This window comes from Orcinus orca, chromosome 13 (genome assembly GCF_937001465.1).
Source record: "Orcinus orca chromosome 13, mOrcOrc1.1, whole genome shotgun sequence".
NCBI lineage: Eukaryota > Metazoa > Chordata > Mammalia > Artiodactyla > Delphinidae > Orcinus > Orcinus orca.
Window position 1 is genome coordinate 4,590,742 of NC_064571.1, and position 21,046 is coordinate 4,611,787.

At 45.7% G+C, this 21,046-nt stretch overlaps 1 protein-coding gene across 1 annotated transcript in view; it reads right to left on the minus strand.

Annotated features, from left to right (window-relative positions):
* SLC9A4 (solute carrier family 9 member A4) overlaps positions 1-20,502 on the minus strand; it is a 59,075-nt gene extending 38,573 nt beyond the window's left edge. Inside the window, exons 1-2 of the mRNA XM_049696073.1 lie at positions 20,247-20,502; positions 14,716-15,179 (exon numbers count right to left, since the gene is read on the minus strand). Coding sequence (XP_049552030.1) covers positions 14,716-15,179; positions 20,247-20,502 — 720 coding nt within the window. The remainder of the gene's footprint in view (positions 1-14,715; positions 15,180-20,246) is intronic.
* Positions 20,503-21,046: the final 544 nt, after the last annotated feature.

Below are 21,046 nucleotides of genomic sequence, written 5' to 3' on the forward strand. Positions count from 1 at the left end.
GAATATGATAGTTATTAGCACTGTTCACACAGTATTTCTTTTCCTTCAAGGCATCTGATAGGACTGCATGTCCAGCCTCTACCATGTGACTCTGCCTGGCCAAATTTTGTGTTTAAATGAGTTTTGAGCAGAAGCGATATGTCCTCTACGGGATTGGGCATTTGTTTCAGAGGTGAGGCTTTCCATGAATCTCCTCTCCTTCCCTCTGGCACAGAGACCAGCAGTGCTCAATACAATGGCTGCTCTATAAGCCCAGGTCCTGAAGAATAGAATGGAATAGAATGGAATGGAATAGAATAGAATAGAATAGAATAGACAGAGGGCTCTGTTGGCCAATAGAAGACAAGAAGTGTAAGTAAGAAATATACCTTTGTTGCTGTAGGCCACTGAGGTTTGGAGGGATGTTTATTACCAGAACATAACCTGGTCCATGCTGACTGTAAGATAAGATCTGAAATCACTAAAACCAGCTAGGTTCTAGTTACAGCCTCTGTGAGATCCCTCATAAAGCACTTCCTATCCCTGGGTTACTGCGGCGTCTTCTATGGGATGAATTATGTCCCTCAAAATTCATATGTTGAAGTCTTGGGCTTCCCTGGTGGCTCAGTGGTTAAGAATACGCCTGCCAATGCAGGGGACACGGGTTCGAGCCCTGGTCATGCAGTGGAGCAACTGAGCCCATGCGCCACAACTACTGACCCTGCGCTCTAGAGCCCGTGAGCCACAACTACTGAGCCCACGCACCACAACTATGGAAACCTGTGCCCCTAGAGCCCGTGCTTCACAACAAGAGAAGCCACTGCAGTGAGAAGCCAGCGCACCACAATGAAGAGTAGCCCCTGATTGCCGCAACTAGAGAAAGCCCGCGCGCAGCAACGAAGACCCAACGCAGTCAAAAATAAATAAATAAATAAATAAATAAATTTTAAAAAATTATAAAAGAAAATTCATAAAGTCTTAATTGCAGAATGTTACTGGATTTGGAAATAGGGTCTGTAAAGAGGTGGTTAAGTTAAAATGAGGTCTTAAGTGTGGGGCCATTAATCCAATAGGACTGGTGTCTTTATAAGGAAAAGGAAGAGACACCAGGAGTGCACACAGAGTGAAGGCCACTGTGAGGACAAAGCAGGTGATTGGCCACAAGCCAGGAAGAAAGGCTCCAGCCTCCAGAACTGTGAGAAAATACATTTCTGTTGTTGAAGACACCCAGCTTGTGGTATTTTGTCATGGCAGCCTTAGTGGACTAATAGAAGATCTATGTCTTCCTGATTGTCTTGTGTATCTTTTAAATTAATCCTTATTGCTTGAGCTTGCCATAAACCCAGTTCCTTAAAAAAAAAGCCTAACTAAGTACTGACTCTACACCTGTAAAAAAGCATTGGTGTGTGCACATCGCTGATTCGCTTTGTTCTGCCACAGAAACTAACACAGTATTGTGAAGCAATTACACTCCAATAATGATCTATTAAAAAAAAAACATTGTAAGTTCAGAGTCACAGCACAGTACAGCAGAAATGATCTTCACTGTACATCAGATGCTGGACAGGTACAGAGAATAACACACACACACACAAACTGTATTCATCAACCTGACACAGGAAATTAAATAACGAATCCCGTTAATTTTCCATTTGGTATGAAAGGGCACTGGCACGTTAAGTTGTCATAGAGCAGTTCCTTGGCAACCACTTTCTTTGACTATTAAAGGAAATTAACTAAGAAATAAGAAACCCAGCAGTTACGTAGCAGTCTCCAGAATGATAGAGCCAGAAAAAGACAGATAGCATATGATATCGCTTATATTTGGAATCTAAAAAAAAATGATACAAATGAACTTATTTACCAAACAGAAACAGACCCACAGACATAGAAAACAAAGTTATGGTTACCAAAGGGGAAGGGGGGGGTGGAGAGAAAAATTCGAAGTTTGGGATTAACATATACACACTACTGTGTATAAAATAGATAACCGACAGGGACTTACTTTATAGCAGGAAACTATACTCAACATTTTGTATATGGGAAAAGAATCTGGAAAAATATATATATAACTGAATCACTGCTGTACACCTGAAACTAACACAACGTTGTTAATCAACTATACTTCAATTAAAAAAAAAAGCTAAAGAAAGGGACGAAGGGAAGAAGCTTTTATACTTCACTCCTTAAAGGAAAGGAAAAAAGATCTGAAACTCAGGACAGGAGATTAAACATGGGATCTCCCGACTCTCTTAGGACTGACATCCTTGATCACTAGCTGCTTATAATCTCAGAAAGACCAGGAAGATGACCTAAGCGGAGGTCAGAAAATTTAACAAAGAGAAGTAAGTGGTAGGATTTTATTGATTTAGGGCGCAGCAAAGATGTTTCTTTATGGAAATTCTTTTCAATTGAAAAAGTCTGAACATTCTCCTCAGCCTGAAGAACAGCAGGGGAGAGGACAGGCCGTATTTCATAGCTGCTATTCCCACCTACCTGCCAATGGCTCCTACATACGTATCTCCCTCCAATCTTTCCCCCAGGCTCCAGACTTCTATCTCTAAAACTACGTAAAATTTCTTTTCAGTGGCCTGTAGGTAAATGAAACTTAGCAGTTCAGAGCTAATAGCAATCACACACCCACACCCACCCCTGTTCCTCAGCCGTGATCTCTTCAAGGAACCGCCCAGCCCGGCCCCTCTGAGTCTGAGCAATCTTCCCCTCCCATCACCTCCATGCCAACTTGAAGCAAACGCCCAGAGGACTGACTTTCACCATCTGGTGCTACTACACCTGCAGGACAGGAAAAGTCATTTTAAGGCTGTTTAACCTCCAAACTTTTTAAACTATAAAAGCAAACATCAGTTGTGACCAGTAGATGTCAATTCACTGAAGACTAGCTCAGTGATTTGCTTCTTCTGAGAGGGTCAGTCTGGCACAGTGGAAATGTTACCGAGTCCAAGTTTGCTCTGCTGGGCGCACGACAGGCTAATAAACTGGACACGAGGTGCTGGGCAGACTGAGAAGATGGCAGACCAGTGTCTCAAAATAACCATCTTTTCGGGGTTTGGATGCCAGTTTCTTTTATAGCACAGAGAGGGGGAGGAGATGAGGAAGTAAAGTAAAAAGGCCATAAGATTTGCAAACACCCCCTGGAATGGCCAGCCTCGGGGAGGGGATGTGTTCATTTCTTGTTTCTTGCAGCCATTCGCAGGTGGACATGGTCCGGATGCTTCCCTGAACAAAGGCACTTTGGTTTAACCTTCAGGCAGAGGGGCAGGGTTCCCCGAGGCAGGCCATTGTGTATAGACAGTGTCCTTTTAGTGAACAAAAGCAGCGAAAGCAAAGATTAAAGTTAAAAAAACAGCCAACATGGAGTCAGATTTGGCCCTTCTCTGTTACAGAAGGAGCAGTTTCTGAGAAAAAGTACTGCTCAGTCATTTTTTTCATGAATGAATGAATGACGAATGAATAAATGAAAGATTCAAACTCAAGGGAACTCTGTCTCGATCAAACAGGACTGAACTTTGAAATAAAGTAGTTGGATTTCACGAGCTCTCCGTTTTCTCCCGTGCTGCTAGTATAATGCTCGCTTACGTGATCCCAGGTGAGTAGGAGGGAACTGGGGCAAACCACAGCCTGGGGACAGAACCAGCGGCTCCGTCTCTGACCCATCACCTGGATGTGATGTGACAGAGCCCGCCACAGGACAGGTTCTGCCAGAGACCGTTCGTTTTACGTAATCATTGAGGAAGCCACGGGGGAACAGACTAGCTGCTCACCACCTCTTCCAAACGGCCAGCTCATGGCACTGCTCACATGAGCCCGAGCAGATTTCTTCCACACCAAAGCCCGACACACCTGACACACCCCTGAGGACGCATGCAGGCGTGCTCTTTGGGGCAGGAGCGTCTCTTGAAAACCACTGAACTAGGAAACTCTTTGCTGTCTGGAGTCCCCAGCTTAAAGTTTGCTTTTCTACCGAGAGGTTTTTCTTTTCCAAATCCATTTCCATAGCTGCTCAACCCTGCCTCCTGACAAAGGAAGGACACCTTGGTAACCAGCGAGGTTCAGTTCTTCTTGTTGCCCTTGCGAACTGGAGTTAGTTCTAACCACCCACCAGGGGCTCACAGCTCAGGCTGCTGGAAAACCCACTTGTACCCCTCAGACTTCAATTAATCTGTTTCTTCAACCAGAAGACAATGAACCAAACCAGTGTTTCTGAAACAGATTTGAGGAATTCCAACGACCTACGGTTGAAGTGTCCCTCCGCGACCCTGCCCTGCCTGAGTGCATCTCTGAACTATTTATACAGGCCCAAGGAGCAGACCTTTCAGGCTTCTGGTTAACAAGAGCCTACAGCTGAAACCCCAGGCACGGTGAGGTAAAGGTGTCTCCCAGCTGGGAAAGCTTAGCAGTCAAATTTGGCTTCTCTGTTGGTGAACAACTGACCCCCTGAACATCCTTGTTTGCTGGGGCCAACCCTGGGCTGCCCTCTGCCCTTCATTTCTCCCAGCCCCTCCCACTGCCCAACCTGGTCCAAGAGCCAACCCAAGCTATAGTGTGTGTTGCATCACACACACCCCCGCGGGCTCCACGGCCAGTACCGTAACTGATGACCAATGGCAGCTGTGATCTGAGGGGAAGCTCACCAGGCAGACCTCCAGCGGCTTTGATGAGAATCAGGCCAGAAGGAAGATGCCTGTGCCCTGGGCCGGGTGGGCGCTTCCCTGTTGGTGCTAGGAGGGTGGTGCGCCTAGTGTCCATCTGGGGTTGAGGCCTGATCCCCATCTCCAGGCCGACAGACACCAACCAGATGGTCCATCTTGCGTGGAACCCCCCCCTCGAACCCGGGAAGGGCAACAGGACTCTGATTCCTCACCTACCAGGTGCCGGCGTCTGTGTGTCTGATTTCACAGCCTCCACAGAAACACCCTCTGGGGTCAGACTAAACGTTCCCATTTTACACATGAGGAAGCGGGGCACAAAAGGATGGAGTCATTTGCTCAAGACCACACTTGTTGGGTTCCGCCTCCCTTGTATATACCCACATTCTTGGCCAGAGGAAACTGTCTACTTGTAAAGGTACCTGCAGTCTCTCTCCTCCTTTCCTAGGAACCTGCAAAAATTGAAGGTAAATAAGGAGATAAAAAGAGGCCAAGAAAAACATTGCCCGACACCCCCCCAGAGAGAGTCTGTTCAGGTCTCTGTGCAGCGCTTCTCGCGGAAAAGCTGAGACCGCCAAGTCCAGACAGATGGGGCATCGCTTAGGCTGTAAGGAAGGCTCTGTGGCTCTCAGGCACTCATGGAGGTAGACTTCTATAAATAACACACCGACCCTGACACAGGTTCCAACGTGTGTGCTTCTTTCTCACACCATCAAGCAATTAACTCAATTTGACACCATCTACCTGGAGACAGGGTCGGATCCCACAGGTTGAGGGCTCAGCCCCACAGGACAACCTCTCCCCCGGCTTCAGATGCCCATCGCAGGTCCAGGTTGTCACCTGGGCTTCTAACCCACCGGCCATAGTTGAGAGGTTCCAACAACCCCACCTTGGGTTTGATTAATTTGCTAGAATGGCTCACAGAACTCAGAGAAACATTTTACTCACTAGATGACCGGTTTACTACAAAAGGATCAAATGATATCGCTTATATGTGGAATCTAGAAAAAAGGGTACCAATGAACTTATCTACAAAACAGAAGTAGAGTTACAGAGATGTAGAAAACAAACTTACGGTTACCAGGAGTTAAGGGGCGGAAGGATAAATTGGGAGATTGGGATTGACATGCACACTCCTGTATATAAAATAGACAACTAATAAGGACCTCCTGTATAGCACAGGGAACTCTACTCAATACTCTGTAATGACCTATCTGTACATGTATAACTGATTCACTTTGCTGTACACCTGAAACTAACACAACATTGTAAATCAACTATACTCCAATAAAACATTTTTTTTTTAATTAAGAAAAAAAAAAGGAACTGCCAGGTGGGAGAGATGCTTAGGACAAGTTCTGGGGCAGGGGTGAGGCGCTTCCATGCCCTCTCCAGGAGCTCCACCCTCCCCGAATCTCCACCAACCTGGAAATTCTCCAAACCCAATCCTCTAGAGTTTTTATGGAGGCCTCATTCCTTGCGGTTGGTTGATTAAATCACTGGCCATGGGTCACTGAATTCAATCTCCAGGTCCTTTCCTGGAGGCGGGGATTGTGGGTGGTTTAGGGAGGGAGACAGAAAGCTCCAACCCCCTATTCACAAAGTCCATTCCACTGGCAACCAGCCCCCTTCCTTAGCTTACTTAGGGGCTTTCCAAAATTCGCCTCATTAGCATAACAAAAGCAGCTCTCTTCACTTAGGAAATTTCAAGGGTTTTAATGAGCTCTGTGCCCTGAATGGGGACAAAGCCCAAATATATATTTCTTCTTATAAATCATAATATTAGAAACATTTTGTACTGAACCCTGTGCCAGGCACTGTTTTAAATGCTTACCTGTATCAACTCACTTTAACCCTCAAACAACCTGATCTCCAGCTTACAGAAAGGAAACTAAGGCCCAGAGAGGTTAAGTCACTCATCTGAAGTCACACAGCTTACTAGTACAGGAGCCAAGACTAGAACCAAGGCATTTGGCCTCACTGTCCATGTTCTTGGGCACCATTTACTGCCTCTTGAATGGGATGTTCCTGGAGCTAGGACTTCTTTGAGGTAGGAAAATATAAACCAGGGAGAATCCTGGAGGAAAATTCACCCTCAAATGAATGTTTTTAAAAATCTTTCCTGGATTAGACGCAGCCTCCTCTGGCAAGCTGTTCCCTGCCATCTAGCTTGGTTTGAACTCGCCATGGCATCCTCACACCGGCAGGGTCCATGACCGTCCCCCACCACTGAGTGATGGGCAGAGATGCTCAGCTCATCTCCGTGCGCACAGTGCCCAGGACAGCGTCCACAGACTCCACGAAGGTGCAGCAAGGAAGGACACTGAGACTCTTCTCTCCCTGCGTGCCTACCCGTGGTTGCATCCCACCTCTACCCTTTAGTCTCAGGGAGCAATTCCAAAGTTCCATGATGGGAGCTGGTCAGAGGGAGAGCCCCCTGGTTTGCTGGCAGCTTCCCTGACAAATCCCAATTCAAGCGGAGTGTCACTCTTGGGAATCAGAGGAGGGCTGCGGCCACAGCACAGCCTGGGCACAGCCTTTCCTAGGCAGCCTCAGCATCCGTGATGCTCAGAGCTCTCTGCTGGGTCCTACGATGATGGCAGGAGGCCTTAGGAGAAAAATTATGAGGGTCGACAAGGAACTAGTCAGCAAAGCTGGGCTGATAAAGGGATGCAAAGAGGAGATGAGAAGAGGTCAAGGAATTCTAGAATAAGGGGTCAGGAAATTCAGGCTCTAATGCCAGCAATAAGAATGCATAATAAATAGGCAAATTGAATGAAAGGTATAAGGTCAATGCTAAGAAACTGTTGTTACTGATGGGGGGCTGGGAAAAGCAGTGGGACTATATCTTTTGGATATTGAGCCGCATAGAATAAATTATATTCAATAAATGACTTCCCTGACAGTCTGTGTGTTTATAATAAAAATAACAATGAAGAAACGTAAGCACCTGCAGATCTGGTAATTCACCTGAGAGGCTCAAAGGACCAAGAAGGGCCAGTACAGACACGCGGGCACAGACGTGCCAACTGAAAATTGTTGCTCGCCGGCGGGTTCTACGAGGATGAAACCAACGGCCTCTGCAGTCGCTGACCTCAAACACCCTCTGAAAGGAGTTCAGGGCAGAGATCAGGAATGAGGCTCTCTGTGCCCCAGGTAGATAGTTTCAGGAGATTTTATGAGCCCAATTTCTTGCATCTTCTCATATCTAGAAAAGCACTAAAATCATTAACGGTGACATCTGCTCTTCGTGACTAGCGGCAACCTTCTGCCAAAGTGTGTGCTTTGACTCCACGAACCCCCTTCACCAATATCACATATATATGACCTCCCCTCTGACCTCTTTGGAGCAGTGCGTCCAAGCTCTCTGAGAGGCTATCTCCCAGGCTATGGTCCACATTTTGCCCCAGACAACTTAACTCACGACTTTCACGTTGTGCAATTTTTTTCAGTTGATAGACATCTGGGGACAGGGGGGTCCTCTGCTCTTAAGCACTGTATACTGCTCCTTCACAAAATGGGGACAGCAATCCTGCCACAGTAGGTTGTTATAAAGCTCTAAGAAGAAAAAGCAGATAAAATGCCTGCCAGTGTGACTAGCCCAAGGGTCCTGCTCAGAAACTTTATTGCATTGCAGCTCCCTCTACCACTCTCTCGTCCACCTTATGCCTAGAGAATGGACTACAGTGGCAGCAAGATGCGAAATGAAGACATCACCAGAGGAAGGAGGGAAAGAAAGTGGTGGGGAGAGAGGGAGGGGTGAAGAACCAGCATGAAGTAGGAGTTAGGAGCAGAGATGCTCTGGAGCCAGGCTGCCTGGGTTCCAACCTCAGGGGGGGATGCCGACACCTCCCAGGTGAGGTGGAGGAGGGGACATGGGGCAAAAAGATGATAGAAACCGTGGTGGCATCACCTTGCTGCTTACTCAGCAAATTGATGCAGGAAAACCCGGGAGGAATACAAATATAAGAACGATCTGCCTACAATACACGAAGCAGTGCCGTGTTTAAAACCAAATGCTTGGGCTTTCCTGGTGGCGCAGTGGTGGAGAGTCTGCCTGCCAATGCAGGGGACGCGGGTTCGTGCCCTGGTCCGGGAAGATCCCACATGCCGCGGAGCGGCTGGGCCCGTGAGCCATGGCCGCTAAGCCTGCGCATCCGGAGCCTGTGCTCCTCTCCGCAGCAGTGAGAGGCCCGCGTACTGCAAAAAACCCCCCAAAACCAAAAACCAAACGCTTGTTAAGAGGGAGCCAACCACGATGCATGTCCCTGAGTTGGTGTGATAAAAAATAATAGCCAACATGCCTGGAGTTCTCACTGCATGCTGAACACTCACTATACTGACAGCTTAATGGGAATTTTCCAGTGACCCTGCGAGCTAAGTAATACCATCACCCCAATTTTACAGAAATTAGGCACAGAGATGAGCAGAATCTTGCCCGGAGCCACATACTGGACTTGGCCAAACAAGCCAGTTCTGTTTTGGAGAAAGCACTGGATTCCCTACCAACTGGACATGAGCCCAGTCTCCTCAGGGGTAACAGATTGGTTCTCTCCTGTTCCTCTCAGCTCCATGAGTTGAAAATTCAAAAGGTAAGAATAAAAGAAAAGAGATTGGGAAGAGACAGACCTGGGTACCCATGTCCGCTCTGTCATGGCCAGGCAGGTTGCCCCTGTGCAATCTATTGTACTCCCTTTGCCTTATTTTCTTCATCTGTGAAATGTGACTATTAATTCAGCCTCACAGGAAAATCTAAGGATTTAATAAAATAATAAATGTACAAGTGACCCCATACAGGGCCTGGGTATAGTGGCTGCATCTCTCTTACTGCTATGATGCTGGCCATGAGATTTCAACTGGGGATACTAGTTATTATTTGAAAGCTACTGGGGTTTTGTCTCTTCTCCCTTTGCCCACCATTAAGGAAGTTCTCATGATTGGAGTCATAACCTAAAATATTCAGCGAGAAGGAGAAATAAGTGGACAAGAGACCTGGAGGGTCAGGTTCATTGCTCTTTCGAGGGTTGCATCTCCTCCGGAGCATCTCCTCTTTAGTGAGAGGCAGCTCTTTTCGTGGGATAAGGATCTGCAAAGTTGTCACATGTAACCCACTAATCACAGGTCTCTCTCTGGATGACTCAGACTTTCTGCTGAAAGAGCCCGCTTGTGACGGCTGCCCTCGGGAAGGCTCCCTCCTCAATGAAAGGGTGAGTCCAAGGCCCTTGGCTCAAAAGACAACTGCACTGCATTAAATACCAGTTGCTCTCAAACTGCTTTCTAAATCCGGCCCCGAGCTTCTCCAGTTTCACGCAGGGACGCAGAAGTGCCCCAGCACACACTTAATATCACTGTGCTGTGGGTGACCCCAGGGTGACCCCAGGGTGACCCCGAGTGACGTGTGGGCACCTCCATCCCCACCCCGGAGCCAGCACCGCAGCAGCTTCACCACGTGGAGGTCACAGCAGTGCCCTCAAGCAGATACTCTGGTCAGCTGAGGATTACAATTTTATTGGGAAATGATCATTTCAAAAAGAAAGTCCAAGTGGAAACAATTAAACTTTGGGAAAGTCAAACAAATGCAGTTAGCAAAGAAACCCCAGGCCGTGACTGGCTCTAGATGTAAAGTCTAGAGAAAACTCAGGCTGAAGTGAGTCTCCAGTTCAGAGGCAGCACCACAGAGGGAAAGGAGCCCCATGTTTTCATGGGTTGTTAACAAAGACTATGTCTCAGCAGCAAGGTTTGTAGGTTGTATCAAGAAAGAGCTTTTTGGTCTGTGAAAAATTAAGTGAGGTGATATCGTCATTGCTAAATTTCTCTAACCATTTAGGAAGGGAAAGTTGGATAATTATCTCCGAATGGGCTGCCAGGAGGTGGCCTTGATGTTGACACAGATGAGCACCCTCAAGGGCATGGCTTTCGTAGGGTTACAGTCAGCAAGGGACCCCAAAGAACTTGGATATGAGTAAAATGAGATGCTCTCTGGATAAACTGTGAAACAGAGGCATCGTGGCTCAGAGGGGTGCCTTAGGAGGTGGAATTGGTTCCCAGCCAAGGGGACTTATTCCACTGTAACAAAACCCAAAGGACGAAAGCACCTGAAGAAAGAATAGGTGGAGACAAATCTAGCCCAGACCTTTCCCAGACGTAGCATCGTTTTAGATCAAGATATATCAGCTCTCACCACCTAAAGGCCGTGAACAAGTAGTTCCCAAACGTCAGCCATCCTCTGAGGTGCTGGTTAAAAATACAGATTCCCAGGCTCTGTTCCCACAGAGTCATTGCTCTTTGGCCATCTGAGTGCTCACCAAGCCCACCTGGGGGGTTCTGAGGCAGGACACACTGAAAAATGAGATACGTAAATGGGATGGCAGGCTGGAGTCCAGGCTCCCCTGGCAACCGGCAGACAGACAACTTGGCTTTCTGAGATGCTCGCCCAGCAGGGAAGAACAGGCAGGTCTGATGAGTCTAGTATCTCGCTCAATAGTTAGAGATTCTCATTATGAATAAATAACCTGGCTTCTGACTTCAAGTGTGGGTCTCCTCCACTTGGTGAATCCACCCCAGATATCTTAGATTATTTTCAAATGCTTTTTCCCCCAGTACTATCCATTTTGGCATAAAGTCCTCATGATAAAATATTGTGTGCCGGGCTTCCCTGGTGGCGCAGTGGTTGAGAGTCCACCTGCCAATGCAGGGGACATGGGTTCGTGCCCCGGTCCGGGAAGATCCCACATGCCGCGGAGCGGCTGGGCCCATGAGCCTCTCACAACAGTGAGAGGCCCCTGCACCGCAAAAAAAAAAAAAAAACAATTGTGTGCCACGATGAACAACAAGGTCCTACTATTGATATATAGCACAGGGAATGATATTCAATATCCTGGGATAAACCATAATGGAAAAGAATTTTAAAAACAATGTATATATGTGTATTACTAGGTCACTTTGCTGTACAGCAGAAACTAACACAACGTAAATCAACTGTACTTCAATAAAATAAATAAATTAAAATTTAAAAAGAAAAAATAAAGAAAATTATGAATAACAACACTAAAAAAATTGTGTGCCAGGTGAATTAAATAATTAATTGTAAAAGGGAGAAAAATTAAAAAACAAAACAAAACATGTGTGCATGTTCTTTGGTTAGGCACAGTCTCGGAAAACAAAATGTGAAACCCGGGGCAATAAAAGAATACGTTAGTCGGTTTGACTACATACATATTTAAAACTTTTACAGATAGAAGATACATGACTTAAAAAAATTTAAGTGACAGAATGGGAGAAAATGTTTGCTTTTTATGTAACATTCAACTTTAGCTAATTTAAAGTTTATCTAAAGCTTAAAGTTTAGATAATTTAATGAGTCTACAAATCAATTAAAAAAGAAAAAAACAGCAACTGGTCTCAAAGAAAAATTGACAAGAAGCGATATTTGCATACAATAATTGGGACATGCTGATAAAAAATTACTCATTGTTTATAGGAAATTCAAATTTAACTGGTAACCTGTATTTTTTTTTTTTAAGTCTGGTAACCCTGAAAGGACGTGAACTTCCAATTCATAGCGTAAGAAACACTAATGATCCACAATCTTTGAAAAGATGCTTCGTATCATCATGCAGATTATAGCAAACATGTGTCATCCTTTTTTGCTCATTAGATGGGAAAACATTAAGAAAGCAATGCCCCTTGTTGACAATGCTACAAGGACATATGCACTTAATACACCGTGTGTGGAAATGCAAGCCCATAAAGATTTCTGGAAAACCTTGGCAGCCGTATACATAAAAACTAAAATTAAGGTTTAATATATTTGGTAAAGTGAGAAGGGTTCTGAATGGCTCTCCTGCAAGTTCCCCCTGCAATCTGACCCCACGGTAAGGTCCCCCAGCCCAATTACCCTCCTTATCAAGGGACCAGGCACGGTACTCGTATATCCATGTGTACTGGGGACCACTTCCCTGACAGCCTGTGGAATTACTCAGAAGACTTTGATGGGCTTCCCTGGTGGTGCAGTGGTTAAGAATCCGCCTGCCAATGCAGGGGACACGGGTTTGAGCCCTGGTCTGGGAAGATTCCACATGCCGCGGAGCAACTAAGCTCGTGTGCCACAACTACTGAGCCTGCACTCTAGAGCCCGCAGGCTACAACTCCTGAGCCCGCGAGCCACAACTACTGAGCCCGTGCTCCGCAACAAGAGAAGCCACCGCAATGAGAAGCCCGTGCACTGCAACGAAGAGTAGGCCCCGCTCACCACAACTAGAGACAGTCCGCGCACAGCAACAAAGACTCAATGCAGCAAAAAAAAAAAAAAAGACTCTGAAAAAGAATAGATACATATATATACATAACTGAATCATTTTGCTGTACATCTGAAACTAATACAACATTGTTAATCAACTATGTTCCAGTATAAAATAAACATTTACAAAAAAAGAGAGCAGGGGACCTCGTCTCATTCATCATCATTGCCACCCAAGCAGTTAGCACTGTGCCCAGAACACAATAGGTACCAAATGAAAGTTTGTTAAATAAAAACTAATAAGTCAATCACATCATCCCCTAGGAACCAGGAGGTACCCCATCCTTCTACTAGTTCCTCCCGCAGTCCCTGATAGCTCACTCGGTTCCCCAGCGCAGCACCCATGTGGCCCGGCATGGTGTGCGGTGGCCTCCTACCCCGGGCTGTGAGTATAGGTGACGAACACACTTGTCATTAGTCTCATCTGTTTAGCATCGGTGTCACTCTATAACCTTCTGGTGGGAATCCCTCCTTCATCATTTGAATGAAGAGGAGGTGATTATAGCAGCATCTCTCAAATTTTTAAGTATACCTACTTTTAACCCAAAAATTTCACTTCCAAGAATATATCCTATAAAAAGACTCACAAGTACGAAAAGAGATGCCTGCAGACACAAGAATACTTATCGCAACACTGTTTTTTAAAGTGAAAACTTGACAACCACCTGAATATTCACCCATCAAGAACTGGTTAAATAAATCTTTATAAACGTAATCTATGAAATACTCTGCAACAGTGGAAAAGACCTAGAAAGAAGTCCAAGATTTGTTACATCTAAGCAGTACATGTGATTTAATGCCACCCACTTTATGTAGAATGATGTGTCAATACATCTATATCTGCGTACGTATATGCATGTGTCCATGATAAAAACAGGGAGAGAAACGCAAACTGGATCCAAGGGGGAGGGAAGAGGGTCAGGCGGAGGCTTTTGTGTTTTATGCTGTATGATTCTGTACTATTTAAGTCTTTTACACTGAAAATGCATTCTAGTATTACTTATGTGACATGATATAAATGTAAGAATAAGAAAAGTACATCAAAATTTATATAAAATCACATAGACTAACTCCTGGTGAAGGTTTGCAGTAATGTAAGGAAACTGGGCAATGCGGCAGCCAATCAGGAAGAGTTCAGCGCCTCTAGCCAAAGTCTTCTCTGGGCCTCAATGCTCTGCGCTGATCTGGCCTGTAAACGCTTCTTGGCCTCTCTCTGGAAGGACTCCTAAGCAAAGCTGCTCTGTCACATTCTCCGTGGGAGTCACGGAATTGAGACTGATACACAAGCCAATGCATTTGTGCAAATCCTCCGTCATCTCTCTCCCTACCCCTACCTTTTATTTAACTTCATCATCTAAAACAGAGCTTAAAAAGAAAGCATATAAAGGGAAGGAGGGTGAGGTCCCGTGACTGAGAGAAAATAAGACACAAGTACTGCTTGTCCTAGTGCGAAAGCCCAGAAGGGCCTTAAACCCAGAAGAGCCTTAGACCCAGAAGAGCCTTTAGCCACAGTTTCTGCTTGCTCAATGAAACACCGAATTCGCTAAAGAATCATACTTCCTCTCTCCTGCTTCTCCTTTAAAGAAGCCAGTGGATAGCAAGCAGTGTAGCGAGTAAGCGTGGCCACTGTGCAGATCCCAAGGGCGGTGGCCAGACCTGGGGCCACGCTGCCCTGGCCCATCTCTGTCCTGCTGAGGCCCAGGCCTGCCTGGCCTTCTCCACCCGCCAGGCCCCTTGCCTCCCTGGGAACGGCGGGGGGCCGCATCTCACCACGCTGATGCCGTCGTTGAGGAGCGCCTCCCCAAAGATCATCATGTACAGCTGCTGATTCACCCGCGCCTCTTCGAACACGGCCAGCACGGCCACAGGGTCCACAGCAGAGATCAGGCTCCCAAACAGCAGGTTATGAAGCAGGTTGACGTCGCTCAGGCCAAAGGCCTGGACCTGGCAGACGAGGTAGAGCGAGAGGCCAATGCCGAAGGCATTGATCAGGGCCCCCAGCCCTGCCCACCACAGGATGGATCCGATGTTTTCGAAGAAGGGCCGGGTGGGCATGAAGTACCCGCCCTCCAGGACGATGGGCGGGAGGAGGTACAGGAAGTAGATGCTCGAGTCCATGACTGGAGGCGATTTGTGGTCGGTGCCGAAGATGATGGCGCCCACCAGGGCCCCCACCAGGATGAGCAGGCAGCTCTCAGGCATGAGGCCCGGCAGCCGGTGGGAGAGGTGGAAGCCTGCGGAGAGCGGAGAACCGTGTTTAGATGTCCGCAAATAACCCGGCTCTGGCCCCCGGGACGCCAGGGGAGGGGTGTGCGAGAGGCCTTTCGAAGCCACACAGGTGGCGGCCTCTCCGGGCCCAGCCTCAGCACCCATCTGCAGCAGGAGCTGCACGTGTGGCTGCGGCTTGGTGTGAGGAAGTGCTTTCCGTGCTCAGTGCAGGGTCCAGCATCTTCTCAGCCAGCCGTGCCCTCCTGTTTTCCCCATCCTGAGGGATGTGAGCGGTGGAACTCTTCTGCTCTCATGCAAAACCCACCTTTGAAGCTCCTGCAAGAGTCTATCACAGTGACGTAAACCCCAGCTTCTTCCAAACTTACCTCACCTCACTTCCTTCTCCACCACAAACAAATGAATACAAATGAAAAGTCTTTATTTTGTTTCCTTTATTTAACCAATGACATTGCCACCCAGTCAGCCACTTGAGAGGAAATCAAGTCGCATTCTTATGGGGACCCCGTCACCTTTGCCCCTTCGTGCAATTGGCAACCTATTTCATCAGTTATGTCTCCCACTAGCTGCCCCGGAAGTCCGTCTCCTTCTGTCCACTCCTGCAGCCACTGCCTTCACTGAGGACCGCCCCACTTCTCATCCTACTTACTGCGGTGTCTTCCTGATTTCCTCCCTCTCCCTCCCCCTCCCGGTCTATTCCACATCCTGCTGCCAGATGACTATTCTACACCACGTTATCTGATTGTTCAATTCCCCACCTAAGACTCCACACAAAGCAACTCATGGAATTTAAACTGAGAATATTTGTTAAGCATCCCTGTGACAAGAACAACCCACTGTAAGTCCTGGGAGGGGGAGGGACCAAACATGTTTTCTACAATTCCAGCTACTGATGAAATTTTAGAAACGTTCTTAACAAATAAGAAGATAAAGCCAATATAATGTATAAGTATACGGAGAAGTGTATATTGAATATATCAACAAATATGACAAGAGATCCAGGCACAGCAGGCCACCTGGGGCTCTCCCCGAGTCCGTATCCCACACACCCTGCACTGTCTTCATGCATCCTACCTTATAGCCAAGCTCACGCCTTTTCATCCTGGAGGCCTCCTTTCTTGTCTTGACGTATTATTATCGTTGCCTGCATTGTCCTTCTCTCCACCTTATTTTGGTCCTCTGCTCAATCCTTGAGGCTAAGCTTTCCCCAATCTCTTCCCAAGGGAATAATATGTCCTCCTTTGAATTATTGTAACATTTTGTCTGTACCTGTTCAACAACAATCCCTTTCTACCATTTTTGGTCCATGACTTTTCTCCCCTACTAATCTCTAAACTCCTCCAACTCAGGCAGGATGGTACACATCCTTATATCTCCCCAAAGCGCTTAGCAAGATGTCTTGTCCATAACAGCATGTCTAATTGCTCAAAGAATCTTTCTTAAGTGTATAAATGAATGAATGAACAGGTCAGCTGTTCATCAGAGAAGCTCTTGCATGGGAAGGAGAAGTTGAACAGGTTTTGGAGAATGAGTGGGGCTTACATAGTTGGACAACAGAGGGAAGGCATTTTAGGAGGGGAGAACTCCAGGAAAAAGAGGGGAGAGACAGGGATGGCCCAGCCAGATAGTTTTGACGTTCACTGAGGAGATTCATCTGGCCAGAGCAAATTTTAATTGGGAAGAGTACTGATTTTTAAAAACAAATTTTATTGGAGTATAGTTGCTTTACAATGCTGTGTTAGTTTCTGCTGTACAGCAAAGTGAATCAGTTATACGTATACATATATCCCCTCTTTTTTGGATTTCCTTCCCATTTAGGTCACCACAGAGCATTGAGTAGAGCTCCCTGCGCTATACAGTAGGTTCTCATTAGTTACCTATTTTATACATAATAACAATGGTGTATATATATCAATCCCAATCTCCCAATTCCTCCCAACCCCCCTTCCCCCTTGGTATCCGTACATTTTTTCTCTATGTCTGTGTCTCTATTTCTGTTTTGTAAATAAGATCATCTATACCATTTTTTTCAGATTCCACATATATGCATTAATATATGATATTTGTTTTTCTCTTTCTGACTTACTTCACTCTGTATGACAGACTCTAGGTCCATCCATGTCTCTACAAATGACTCGATTTCATTCCTTTTTACGGCTGAGTAATATTCCATTGCATATATGTACCACATCTTCTTTATCCATTCCTCTGTTGATGGACATTTAGGTTGTTTCCATGTCCTGGCTATTGGAAGTGTACTGATTTTGACCAAGCAATGGAGGGCCTGAAATTCAAGGCTAAGGACGTAGGCTCCCTCCCATAGGTGTTGGGGCCGTGGAATGTCTCCTTAGGAAGTTTTAGGTTCAGCCATCCAAAAACACATGGGTTTCCCTCACCACAGCTTTGAACTGCTCCATCCACCATCAGCAGGCAGGTTAATACAATGGAGTATCAAGAGACATTATTCCAAACCACAGAGCCCACTGGCTTCAAGATCAGCTTAAGGCCTCCTTCTAAAGTCCTGCTCTGTCCATTTCCTAATAACAGCTTCCTTCTTCTCCTCTCTCCTCCTCCTTCTTCAGTTAGTGCTCATTTTAACCACACTTAACTTTTTAAATATGTAAAGTAGGCGGAAGAGCCCATAGTGTAATCTTCTCAGGCCCTGTGTCTCCCGAGTCTGGTCCTGCTTCCAGGGATCTAGTTTCCTGAAATGGATCCAATGTCACCTGCCTGAAGCCAGGTTGCATCTACACAGTGATAGCAGGAAGAGGGTTTAACCTGTAAGCAGGGCCCTTTAAGGGAAATGCTATGTGAATTTCACATTTCAAAATTCTTCTCCCCTTCCGTAATGGACAATAGAGTCAGTCACTTTGAGGTTTTAGTTCCCTGGCCTGAAACTTAAAAGGCCGCGAATGACAAAGTCCAGCCTGAAAGTCAAAGATGGCCCTATCTGAGCACCTGTTAGGCAGTGCTGGATTCACCCATCTTCCCCCTTGAAGCTGGGGACCACAATCATTCCTACACCTTGCCTGGGTGCTCAATAAATGTGTCTTGATAGAATGACGGAATAAAAGAACACTAGCGATTATTAATTATATTTTGATTCAAGATTTATAATATAGAATCTAAAAAAGCGATACGGTTTCCTTAAGTGTTCAAGTTTTATGTCATTATTATTATTTTTTTTGCCCTAGGTGAACAAGCTACCATATATAAAGCTACAAGACCAGTACTTGCATCACAGTATATATTCAGTAAATTTGACCTTCTTCTCATGTACAATATAAAAATGATCTGAATTCTTAAAGGCCAGTAAATATGAAATTGTGCTTGAATAAGCATGATCCAACTGATAACCTACTTCAGTTATTTTCTTTTTCTAAAGTATGTTGAGTTGCAACCACATGAACATCAAGAACGTTTACACAGCAATTCCATGAACAATAGGGTCCTTACAGGACTCTGAACTTGTAGATGTAGTCTGGGCACACCCAACACCTCTGAAGGACAACCCGTGTCTTATGCTAACATAAAACATATACTTAGTGCCTTGAGATGTTCACTGATATAGAATAGAAGCCTCTTTTCCATTAGAAAATTCTTATTTTTACCAAAAAGAGATCTCAGCAATAATTTCACAGATGAACGAACTGAGATGAAGAAAGACAGAGCTAGTCAGTGGAATCAGCTAGTTTCCTGATTCCAGACCAACTTCACCCATTACTGTGAAAAGGAAGGGAGTGGGTGGGGTCAGAATCTCTGGCATTTTGACAAAGGAAAACTCAAGATCACATAAGACCAACTTGAACGTTCTCAGTGTCCATGTGGTTGCATGACAGGTGTTAGACCCCTAGCTCTGAACTGAGAATACCATCTCTTTGGAAACCCATTTTTACTTGAGCCCTTCTCAGAAATAATGTGCAACCCTCTGTGTCATTTAGTCATTTGATAAACTGCACAAGAGTTCTTCAAACTAAGAATTTCATTTTATCTTCACATCTTATGAGCTCAAAATGGACAGCAGTTATGACGGGCACCTAATGAATATGCCAACACCCCCCAACATCCACGGGCAGGGAGTTAGATGAAAAGACAGAGCCCAGTATCCTGATGCCAAGGAGTTAACTGCCCGATTTCATGGCTCACCCCATATTTCACAGCTGTTCCAGAGGAAACATATAAACAAGCACTAACATGATTCGTAGGGTCTATTTCAATGAGGCAATCTTATCTACTCAAATAACAAAGTTCATAACTAAAGCAAAGGACACATTATTCTTGACAATTAAGATATTTGTATTAGTTTCCCACTCTGAAATAAGCTGTTTCTAAGGAGACAAGGGGGTGAACTTGGAAATTAAATGGTCACAGAGTGGAAACCATCACTTTGGTTTGGGCACAAAGAACCCTGGTTCGAATTTCATCTATTAACTTGAATCCACTTTATGTCACAGAGGAAACCAGGGGTGCTTCACTGGTTCCATTCGACTCAGGTGTAAACAAAGATTTTACGGACAGATACCATCTCTATCCCACCATATCCCATCCCTGAGTGATACGCGTTGCTTCTGGTTGCCTTGCTTCTTGCTTTCTGTCAATTTTCAAGGAGCACATGCCACTTTTAAAGAATAAACAATGCGCGTCGTTGATGAAGCCCATGGTTCCATGGCCAAGAATGAAAGAAGCACATTTTACAGAAGAATCATTCTATGGTTCCAGAAATTTCCAACGGGCGTCATTCCAAGCGCGACACATTTTACTCTGTATTTCTTAAAGCATAGAACTCGAGATTTTTCAATGACAAATAATGTCACGCGGTTGTTACCCTGAAAGGAGAGGAAATCAAAAGAACCGAGAGCGCAAATGTAGGTTCTTAAATTTCAAAACACAACCTGAAGTATTAAATGGCTTGACAAAAATCAGTTATGACTTTCCCTTGACTCAGGAATAGAATTTTTTATGTAACAGCAGCAAGAGTTAAAATCCACTTAATTCACCATCACCAAGGCATTTTCACACACCTTATCTCACGTGGAAAACAACTCCCCAAACCAGGTAGATGTTTGGGGCCTTACCTATTTTTGCAAGGGATGCTAGGAGGATCCAGAGGGTGACCTCGTAAGGAATTTGCACATAGTCATAATCCAGTGCGAAAACAGATACCGTCTCAGCTGGCTCAGAGCCGGCAGCAGCAAACCGAACATCAGGCTCACGCTGGGGAGAGGCATTTGTGGATTCATTCAAATCAGAAGATGCTCCACCACACCTGAGGGCCACCAGGAAGAACAACCAACTCCAAGGACCGAAAGGCACAAGCATCTGCAAACCCATGCTGTGGGCTTCTCTCACTGTGTGTGCCTTTGTGTGCTGTGCTTCTGAAGTGAGGAGGGTTTCCAGAGAGCGGCAGCATCTACCTGGGTCACAGGTGAAACACGCACAGTCCGTGGGTCATTCCGGGAAGAGTCCGAGCACGTCATTGAGTTCTGAGTATAGATATTTTCAAAATCGCCTTTAAAGTATTTGTGTTCAGGCAACTCAGCCTCTGGCCCAAATGCATCTAGTCATTCAATAGACTTGAGAAAGCCCAGGGATCTACCTGTGCGACCTTCATCCGATCGTGATTTGAAGAGCAATCTATGAAGCAAAAATACTTCTTCATTCAAAACTGTTTCCTCACCTCACTGCACACTGGTTTCGCTTTGTGAGTGAAAATTAAAAAGGGCACCACGGTGCTCATTCCAGATGTCACTAGAGCCCTTCTAACCAGGAAGAGAATTCTTCCCTCTTTTCCAGATCCTAGAAAAGGAGCTACCTGTTCTGCACCCCGTCCTTCTCTCCTCCCCCTGCTACCTCACTTGTTTTGAATGGCCGAGGC